Here is an 11,574-nt window from a genome sequence, read left to right on the forward strand (position 1 = left end):
AAATGAAATAACCTAGGAAAAACACTTCGGCATCTAATTTTAAACATTCAGTACTTAAAACATAAAAGATAGTGGGGCTCAGAAAAATTCAGGACAGTGATTATACACACACTACCGGAGCTATTGCCAGAGAAAAAAGGACAGCTAGGCTGGAGCTGCTCCCAGTCTCAGGCTGCCTAAGAGAAGAGCTTTACCAGGCCAACCCTGCTGGTTGTTAACACAGAGATATCCTGCATGTACACAGAGCATTCAGTCTCTTGTGGGATATTTCTCACTGACAGTCTAAGCTGAAACAGTCAGATATGAACAAATCAAAGTAATTAGAATTATCACTGGTAGGAAAATTGTACTAATGCTACTGGGAACACCTGGAGATTTGCGATATTAAGGTGGAATCCCATTTTCAGGGGAAATACACAGCTCCGGAAGTTTTCAAAGTGTGGAGGACGTACTGAAGTGATAGTAGTACAGGTATGTGGACCCTAGCAGAACTGGCAGTCAGATGCTACAGAGGGATTTCTTCCCTTTGATCCCAAATGAGCAGAAACTTCTCTAAAACCCAGTACCATAGATCAAAAAGTCCTGTCAAATCCTGGTACCCAGAGGTCCATGTGTGTGGCGGTGGGGGAAGTCTTACCTGCCTAGAAAGCAACTGTTACTGGAACTAAGAACAAAGAGATTGCTAAAAAAGAAAAATACACCATGCAAAAGAGCCAAAGTCAGTTATATGCCACATGCTTAAATAAAAATTCACAGCCATTGGAAGGAGGTAGTGGGAAAAGACTGCCAATCTCATGATGTGATTCTGGGTTCTTTTCTTAAGAAGTCTCCAAGCCATCTAGGCCGAGACTAGCAGGTCATACCTATCCTGAGTCTGGGAGATGACCCTGCAGGGCCGCTGTGGGCCCTCACCTCAGGCTCTTGCTCTTCCTGACTTCTGGCTTCCCACTCCAGTACTTCCCAGGAGCAGGTTCTGCCTACAGTCTTCACTAGAAGCTCCTGCTCCTCTTAGAGAAGGATCCAGGGATTTTAACTGATCCCCACTCTTGAGGAGAGAGGAGCATCTATTCTCCAGAAAGCACCTGTTTTCTGTGTGTTCCCTAAAGCCACAGGCACCGTAGAACTAGAGAAGCTAGTTTTTTAGCCAGGTCTGGTGACACAGGAGACCCAGGCAGAAGGACCACAAGTTGAAGGTCTGTCTGTGATACAGGGTGAGCTCAAGGTTAGTCTGGACAATTTAGTAAGGTCTTATCTCAAAAAAGCCTTTTTGAAAAGGGGCTGGGATATAGCTTAACAGTGACTACTCGCCTAGCTTATGCAAGGGCCTGGGTTTGGTCCTCAGCACTACCTATCAACACAAGCATGTTTCTTAGGCACTCCACCTATCTTTCCCAATTGTGGCACTCTTAGCTTTAAATATTGATAAAGTTTCATTATTATTATTATTTTTTTTTCGAGATAGGGTTTCTCTGTGCAACAGCCCTAGCTGTCCTGGAACTAGCACTGTAGGCCAGGCTGGCCTTGAACTCACCTGCCTCTGCTCCCAAGAGATTAAAGGCGTGCACCACCACCAGCTAGCAAAGTGTTTTTTTTTTTTAAAATCAGTTGTAGTTGTCACTTATAGAACTTACTCCAACTCTTAGTCTCTACATTTTGTTAAGAAAAGAGAAAAACAGCAAATTTCCTTGGGATTCACCCAGAGAAGCCTGGAGCTGTAAACTGGAACATTCTGTGGTCATGCATAAGTTTTTAAAACATAGCCCATCACCAAGAGGGCTTCACACCTGTTGTAACTTGTCCTCTGATCTTGCTTGAAGGTATGTGAAAATATTAAAATAATGATAAAAAGCAAAAAGACACAAAACAAATAAATAAAACTCTACTTCTTAAAGCCAAGGAGACATTCCATAAGGCCTGTTTGCTTGTTTTTTTAACATTTTACTCAGAAGTCCAAGAGGTGGTTCTCATTGGTTAGATAATCTGATCTTCTAGAACAGGGGATCTCAACCTGTGGGTCATGACCCCCCTTGGACTCACATATCAGATTTTTACATTATGATGCATAACAGTAGCAAAACTATAATTATGAAGTAGCAACGAAATAATGTTAAGGTTGGGGGTCACCACAAGACGAACTGTATTAGAGGGCCACAGTATTAGGAAGGTTGGGCTATTGTTCTAGAATGATCCAATAAAAATGTACTGAAGATTTACTCCTGTGCTATGATTTTGTGGCTTCATTTCTCTATTCCATAGAAAAACAGTGAAAGGATCTTACTTCAAGACACAACTCTTCATCTTACGTCAGACTCCCGTAACCCGTATACTTCTCCAAAGCAACTTCCATCGTAAAGCTGAGAGGAACAGAACAAGGTCTTCACAGGAAAGGAGCAGGATTCATGGCAAGTTCTCCCTCCTTTTCAGAGCAGCTTAGTTAACTATCATACGGCCAGACAAGTTATTAAAAGTTGATCCAAGAAGCCACAGAGGGAGTCTATTCACAAAAAAAATCTTATAAGGAAATAAATGTTTTAAAATAAAATAAAAAATGTGGTTTTCCCATGTGAGAAAATGCATTTAACCTACTCAATAATGATGAGTTGCAGGCAAATGTCCACCGACTACCAGGTTCTGGAGGTGTCTCCATTGACCAAAAACCAAACCGAAACAAAACAAACAGGCCACCAACCACCTCCCCCCAAAAACTGAAACAAAAGACTGATGATCTGTTTATGTAGTCACATGAAAAATAAACATCTTTATTTTTTGCCTACTTTATTTCATTTTTTTCAAATAAAATTTAAATCTGTACAAAGTATACTGTTACAGTATATATTTTGTAAGAATCAAGGCCTAAAAGAATCACAATACTTCAATAAGCAGTACAGCAGACCTCGCTAGCTTCAGCTTTGATATTGAACAAACTCAAGCCGGCTGATGCACAACACGGTTGCTTGGTTTCCACATGGTGAGTTCCCAGCACTGATTTGGGAGAACATGACAGCAAATATGGTTATATTACAGCCCAACACACTGCGCTTCTTCATATGATAATAACTGCACATATTTAACACAGAATGCTCAAATTTACTTTTAAAATTGCATTTGCTTACTTTTTAGTTGGCAAAATTCAGCATTCTTAAATGGGGTCCCCAAACAGTGCAAATTAATGATATTCTATTGTATATTGGCACAACTCCAATAAGGATTAACGTGTAAACTCAAAGAATATCAAGAACTTAGCCCTAGGTTTAACTAATATATACCTGGTCCATTTAACCAAAGTCATTTTGGAAAGATAGTAAAGAACAACTCTATTTCTGAAAGGACATTGTTTTGACCATTCTTTAGAGAAGGTATTTTTTTAAATTGTCATTAAAATTTTTACTATAAAAATTTTACAAACTTGATTAGAAATTTCAAGATGATTCACAGCAGACAAATACAAACTGTTTATATTCCAACAACAGCAAGGCTTAGACTTTCAAGCGGAGCACAACCGTGTCAGCTGTGTTAACTGAAACTGGACAGTGGACTAAGTTTATAAGTGGTGCTGGGTCTAGCAAGTGTAAATACACAGTATATTTCAATGAAAAGAATTGTCTTCTTTATACTTTATTTGTTTTCCCATAAGGAAACATTAATGTTTACATTCTTTAATAAAGTTAATCTTACATCAGAATATAACTTAATACTGTCAGCAACAGGGACCACACACAGTAAATAAGAAGCACATTGAAAATAAGTCTGATTTCACATAGATTAACATTTGTTGGTTAATAAAATATCGACAGTATTACAATCTTACAATATTTACAGTAAGAAAAATCTAGAGTAATATATACCTTTCACAGCAGGATTCTTTTTAAAGTTTTTCCAGTTTGGGATTGTGTGTACACAAAAAGCTCAAAATAAAGCAACTCTGCATGTAATCTTAAAGTAACGGCTACAGGGGACTCTATCATGGCCATTGAAAATAATGGTGACTTCTCACGGAGTCTGTGGCATCTGAGAACCCAGTTAATTTACAAAAGTCTTGCTCAAACCAGCCTTTGTTACCCAGATTAAACCAGCTAGTTACCCAGATTAAAGCTGCAGAACTCCGGCCTTCCCCAACTGCTGAAAACCCAACAGACGTTCTCATCATGCTATAAGAAAAGAGGGAAAACTGGTTTCAGCTCATACCTTATGGCTGGAAGCTTTCTACCAGTGCATATGTTCTAACATATGCTAAGAGAGGGCTGGTTTCATCCCCAAGCATCACAAGAGTCCTCCTTCAAGGACAGGGCATCCTGATGACATCAAGCTCACTCATTTCAACTCTTGTGCATTAAGATAAGGTATGAACTTGGCCCATATAATACCAGTCAGTATCTTGGAGACTTGGGATTGGGGCAAAGGAACAGATTTGTGTAGTTTGCACTGAGAGCAATAGGAAAAATGGGAAGTGATGTACATTTCCAATTAGAATGACAAGAAGACCCACATCCCTAAACTGGAATTTGGCCAGGGCATCAGAGTTAGCACCCCCTCTCTGAGTACCACAAACAATTAGGATGTGTGCTCTGGGCCTCCTTCTGGAGAGCATCTACAGTAAGTAACGCAGTGTGGGACATTAATTCAGTGATGACTCCCAAGGAAGCAGATATAATTCTTGAATCTGGGGCTGTCTACAACCCGAGGTCAATCCTCAGAGATGTGACCTGTCCCAGCTCTGCTTACTTCACGATATCTGATGGGCACAGAGCACTCAGGGATACGGCTGCTGGCTACTTTGGACTCTAGATCTTACAGGTAATCAACAGGTATCTGGGATTGAATTAGCAAACTGTACCATGGCTCCTTAAACAGACACTGTCAGGTTTGAAATCATGACAAGCATGAATCTTCACTGTCAGGTCAGGATTCAAAGTAGGAGTGTTCCCACATCAGCCAAGGTTATTTTGTCAAAACCTCAGAGGAGTTGGACAGTTTTTCAGTTTGCAAGTGATTGGTTACTCATTTCAGTCAAGCTGGATTGGCAAACCAGACTGAACTATTTAGTTTGTGTTTTGATTCTTACATTGTGCTAACCCAAAGCTGTTGCATTTGGGCTAAATACACTGACAGAGAAAATTCAAACAAAAGTTTAAGCAAACTTCTGCGGCATTTTCTTTTTTGAAGTCAATGCAAGATTGAAAGGTATTTCTACCCAACAAAGTCTGTTTAAGTGTTTAATGTTACTTCCTTTTGGTCCTATACAGAATGCTATGACTTCTATATAGGTCTGAATGCTGCCCCGTGTAGATTCCTTCTGTATATCTAAAAATATATACTTTTCAGTAGTTCAATACATGGTTAATCTTCCCACAGAGGAAGATTTTTGTAATCACATGTTGCAAAGTAGAAAAACATCTCCTTTCTAAGAAAGGAAATATACTTTTCTATTGTACACTTTTGAATAAGCCCAAAGGCATGCACCAAAAATCATTATTAAACTAATACATGCACTAAAATGGCGTGGAGTTAGACTTAAAGTGCTGCTTCTTGATTTTTAAATTTGAAGACATTTGTCAGGTGTGGAAAGTCCTCCCCCACCCCTACCCCTACCCCATGGTATCAAGAGAGAAAAGTAAAAAGTATGCATAAATCTTTTAGACTACTCTTTACATGGGGAAAAGATGGATATATCAACTATCCTATACGTAAACTGGACTCCCAGTTTTAAATAAAGTCAGTATTTACTGGTAAAAATTGTCAAAGCTAATACACCCAAACAAATGTTACTAGTAAATAATGTTCTACATAGAGAATAATTTACTTTGGTTTTATGCACCTTCTCAAAAATAATACTAGTGTCCCATACTTCACCAAACTGATGTGTTCCAGCAAAGTTGTAAGGCAACTTATTTTTCCCTAGTGCCATCTTTTTTCCCAACAGACAAAACTAAAATCTTTTGGTGAGGAAGGGGTTAAGATAATGGCTAACCCCTTGGCATCCTGAGCATTGTGGTTTATCAAACTCTACCCTGCTAACATTGCCAGGCATCTGGAGCCCTACCTTGAACACAGGAATGGCTCCCATATCTGGAGATGACCTGACTCCTTATAAACAGCTCTCATAACTTTACTTCTCTTTCCCTTCTATCTGGATGTTATAAAGTCTAACAAAGCTAGTTGCAATATCACATTTCGCTAGTAGGGGCCACCATGTAATAATTCCAATCTGAAATGTTTTAAGCCAATAGTTCTTAATTTTATCAATTAATTTGCATTCAAATTTTGTATACAGTCTGCAAAGAGCAAAAATTCATAACTTGGGTTTCAGAAGATAAGTGATGACTCTAAGGTTGTAGCAAAATTATCTGTATAATGTGCACTTTTTTTCTGGGGCAAAAGTTCATCACCTTCATCAGATTTCCAAAGGTATCTGTGACCCCCCAAAAGCGTTACAGTGACTTAGAGGGATACCCGTAATTCATTGTATAACAGGATTAGGAAATGGAGGCAGACAACAACAATGGCCTGGGGGTGCTGCTCTTTCCCTTTACTCATATTTGGGAAACAAGTGCTTCAAAGTAGGAAAAGAAATTAAGCTGGTTAACCTCCACTAAAAAAATAAAGCCACTTGCTACAATTTTCTCACTTTCATATGCAGTAAATTTAGCCTCCAAGAAAAGGTATAAAGACTGAATCTTTTCTTTTCCTAAGGAAATTCACAGACATAATGATAAATGTCATCCACATTTAAAAGCTAAGGCCATCAAACATAGGTAACTCTAATGATGTGAGCCTTTAACTTGCAGTTTTGTGTACAGAATTATCTAGAGTCAAATTCATATTCATTAACTTTCATTTCCAAAATTGGTCCACATGTAGACAACTACCTGGCTCAATTCCTGCACATAACCCTAAAACCTGGATTATGCTAAAACTTTCTACTTAAATTAAAAACAAAGCTACAGGCTCCTCCATGGAATCTAGCCACACACATCCACACCATATTGTAGACAACATTCTCATTTCAAAAACAACACTCAATTTTCAACAGAATTTGCAAACACTATGAAACACAATGACCAGCAGACATGGGAAGAACAAGTCACGATCAATACCCCCATCCAGAACACATTCAGAATATCCAGATCTGAAAAGAGGCCTCTTACTTGCTGGTTTTAAGTGTGAGATGTGTAAAAAGCTACAGGGAAAGAAATAGAAAATGAGATCATTAAGGAACTTATAAAAACAATTCCAGCCAAAAATATATCTCTCTGTTCCATTGAGAAAATTCAATTTGTTTGTTTTCTTTTTTCTTTCTTTCTTTCTTTCTTTTTTTTTTTTTTGGCAGCTCTGAATACAGCATCACACATTCACAGGTACACTGTTTGTTTTCTATGCAGAGCACATCAAGGAAGCTAAGGCTGCCTTTGGTTAAATCAAAGTCTCACATCCTTTGCTGTCCCCATCCCTCAAAAAGTGAGTCAATCTTAAATTCTCAAAAGGAACGGTCATTTCACGAAATACCAGTTATGTGACACAAACCACGAGAAAACTATATGAACTTTATGTAAAGCTACACACAAAAGGGAACTGCCATCTACTTTACTTCCAGTTTCAAAAGCATGTGCCCAGTAAGACTCATATCATTTGCTAAATGAAACATTCCAACACTCCAAAGCCAGGCCATACTCGGCTGGAAGTGGGACCTCAAAGACACAATTTCATATACATAGACATATTTCCTATCCTAAGCTTTTACTTTTCTTAAACAGCTTAATAAAACTCACATTTATAAAGAATTTTATTGGCAAATAAAGATCCATATTAAAAATTTTAACAAAACAAATTTTACTGTTCATAGTTAATATTAATAAATATTTTCTTGACCTTATAAAGCATATGTAATTGCATATGAGTTTAACTTTGGGTGGGATAGTGAAAATAATTCTTGCAAGAAATTAAGAAAGACTAGAAACAAAAGTGAAAGTGACTAGTCTTTAACTTCCAAAAAATCAAGTGCAAAGATAAATAGTGCAATAATGAAAACTATAAATTTACAGGCCACTTTACAGTCTTTTCTGCTTTTGCACTTTTCTACATTATTATCAAACCCTAAAAACTGTATGCAGCATAGAAATGGGCTATCATTTATCTCCATTGCCTAGACTCAAGGAAACCTTTCAGACTTGTCTCAGTCATTTAAAGCACTAGTTCTTTACTTCTTTTAAACAATTCCTAAGGGAGGAGCTATTTAAGAAGGCTCTGCACAGACTTAAACTATAGTATGTTAACTATAATTTAAAATCTGACACACAATAAAATGTGAAAATTATACTGTCAACTCTGCAAAATAAGCTATGTAAAAATAATCCTGCTATTGTTAATGAACTTGACACTTGAGAAAAGACCAAGTATAGACCAAAACTTCCTTTTGGCTATTGTAAAAACAAATTATCGCAGGAATGTATAGGGATCTGATTAAAATGAAATTTTAAAGTAATGTGTCAAAATTACTGGGATTAAACCCATAGTAAATTTACAGTCAATCTGAATCTGAACTATGTAACTTTAAAACAAATATTTACCTTAAATAATTTAAAACACTCCTGGGATTATAGAACAGATAACTAATCATTGTCAACACACCTTACAAAGAACAAGAACCTGGGTGATATATTAAATTAGAATTAACACCTGTCTACACTAACTTTAGGGAATTCAACAACTTTAAAGTAGGAAAACAAACAGAAACACAAATTCAGGGGATATGTTGTCTAATTCTGGAACTGCATTACCAAGGGTTTACGATCCATAATGTTAGATAGCTGTTAGGACTACAAATGCAAAGGAAATAGAAAAGATACTTAAAATAGCAATTCAGTGATTTATCTGGTTTACTGTCTTCTAAAAAACCGTATGTGGACCAAAGGCTAAAGTATCTATAAAATAAGGACCTTTGGGTGTGGATCTTGTAGATTAGAAAGATAATCTTGAAATGAAAACATAAGCTACACTGTGACAAGAGCCCAAGATAATAGTGTACAATAAGTGTCACTGACAGTTTAAAAATGGCAAACAAAAGGTTGAACTGTTCTTTTTCCAAAATATTAAGTTCCTAACACCAATCTGCGTTGACCAGGAAACCTGCCGTTTCACAATTGTGCTACTTGACTTTGTTCAGAGGAGCAGACATACTATAAACCCTCAAACCATCATACATACACATCAAAGCAGATTTGTATAATCCATCATCATCACCACCACAACTAGCTACAGACGGACAGTTTTCTCTTCGCTGACAGTGGACACGACACCTCCTCAGTGAAGCTGAATCTCATTTTCTTGGTCAACAACTGCCATCCAGAGTTCATCTTAGTACTTCTTCCTACTGCCAATAAAAATACCTCCTATTTCCAATCATTCTCTTTTATCTCTCACACCCTCATGCACAAACAGCTTTACCCTTTCTGCTCTCCAATTTATACACCAGTGAGTCTCAGTTCTCAGTAACTTAAACACATGCTTCTTACATTCTTCATTTCACAGATTTCCTAACAAGCACTCATTTAGATGCTCATCAAATTGCCAAGTTAAGACTACAGGGAAAACAACAGTCAGAAAAGAAAAAAGGTCAAGCTACCTCAGAATACAGAACTCTTTCAGGATTATCAGTTAGCTATGTTCAAAGGAAAGAGTCATCATTTCTTTCTAAAGGAGGGATGCTCAGGTACCATGAGTGGGATCATGAAGAGAGGAGAATGAAGGAGTCAAAGTATCAGATGTTTTTGCAAGGAGGTCAAGAGCTACCAACAACTAATTACACTGTCAACTGTCAGTCCATTTCAGCAGAGTTTGACATAATGTCAATGAGTGTAAATCATTACCTGATTGTTATTATTGTTTGAGCTAGTCAAAAGTGAGTAGATTTCACCTGTCTTGTAACTTTTAACTGCTATTTAAATCCTCCTAAAAGCCTTTTGCATTAAGACATCTTAGACCAAAATATATACCAGCAAGAATACTGCCACAACTGCAAAACACAAGAGTATGACCTTTAACCTTATAGGCCTTCTGAATTACTAAAGTGGAACCTAAACCAAGAAAATTAAAACTCATTAGTTTAATTTTCCCCCCTTGAAATGCTAAAAAAATTTAATATGCAAATTAAGAATAAAAAGTATGTATTCATGGAAGCACAACAATATTATGATTCCAAGAACAATAAAATGTTTCTGGTCTGTAAAAAGTAGTTTTATTTTATACAAAAGATCACCACCACATTTCTACACCTATCAACAAGCCAATTTTCCACAAAAGCTAGACAACAGAAGGGAGGGAGGGAAAGATGGAAGGAGAGACAAGATCCCTAATGTAATGGAAGGAAAGATACATAAAACCTAACATGAATGCAGAATAACTATAAAAGTCTTACAAGAAAAATATCATCAGGAGGCTATTTTCCACATTCAACTTTTCTGAAGATATAAGTTGCCCAGGCCCTTTAATATCAAAATCTGGTAGTCATTTTGTAAATGGAAGATGACAAACTACTTAGAACCAGCCACATTTCTTATATTTCATCTGGTTGCTCTTGAATCTTGAAATTCTACTAATGCTATTTTAGATCACCATTACATAGCCCATAATAATGAAATTTCTGCTCAAAAAGAGCTAGTCTTAGCTAGGATGGCATAGGCCTTAAATTTAGGTTTGGTTTTAGGATCAAATAGCTTCATAAATCTTTAAGTCAGCTTTTCTTAAAAAATGCACTGCTAATTCTGCAGAGCTATGGTAATTAATGCTGTTGGATAAACAGTCATCTTAAATAGTGATCACTTTACTTTTATAGAATATGTTACTATGAATGGCCTAAATTGGCTTACAATGAAGAAAACAAGGTTTTAAAATCTGATAAAGTTTAAAACAAACTTACAAAACTGGCAAATTCACTTAAGCAATTAAAAAGATCTCTCCCTTAGTCTATTCTCATGACAAAATATGAGTTCCCTCTAAATTACTGATATTCAAATTTAGAGATAACAACCATGAATGCTATATTCAGTTATCACCCACTGTTTCGAATCTAAAGTGCTCAAGATACTCTTGTCTTAGCTTTCTTTCACACAGTAAACAAAATCTCATCCTAATATCCAAGAAACAACAAAAAATGGGGGGGGGTAATTTTCTATCTGTTTTATGGGGAAGAAAATATTAAAAGTACACGTATGTATTAAAATTAACTGGAGTTATGAAAGCTACCCGAGTAATTTCAGAAGTCCCATTCTAAAATCATCTAGAAATATAAGTCTATAATATGAAAAAACCCTAGTGGAAATATTGGAGAAGAGAAGGTAAGTCATGTAAAGATAAAAATAATCCCATGCCCATGGTGGGGTCACCATGGCTGGCTGGTTAACACAAAATTTCATGGGAGAAAAATGTGTTTAAAAAGTTTCAACACTGCCAAAACACAAAACTTTAAAGTACAGAAACAAAACTGAGATAACCTCTCCAAACATTAAGTTCTACTTAAAAAAAAAATCAGGAAAAAGATGACATTACTTCTTTTCCAACACACTAAATCTGATACTATGA

At 36.7% G+C, this 11,574-nt stretch overlaps 1 protein-coding gene across 1 annotated transcript; it reads right to left on the reverse strand.

The window, feature by feature from the left end:
• Positions 1–2,758: 2,758 nt before the first annotated feature.
• On the reverse strand, positions 2,759–11,574 carry Igip (IgA inducing protein). The gene has a single exon (XM_085699749.2). It carries the CDS (start codon positions 3,063–3,065, stop codon positions 2,904–2,906), a length of 162 nt encoding a protein of 53 aa, XP_085555875.1. The 5' UTR covers positions 3,066–11,574; the 3' UTR covers positions 2,759–2,903.

The sequence above is a fragment of the Myodes glareolus genome, chromosome 13 (assembly GCF_982192425.1).
Source record: "Myodes glareolus chromosome 13, mMyoGla1.1, whole genome shotgun sequence".
In the NCBI taxonomy this organism is placed as follows: Eukaryota; Metazoa; Chordata; class Mammalia; order Rodentia; family Cricetidae; genus Myodes; species Myodes glareolus.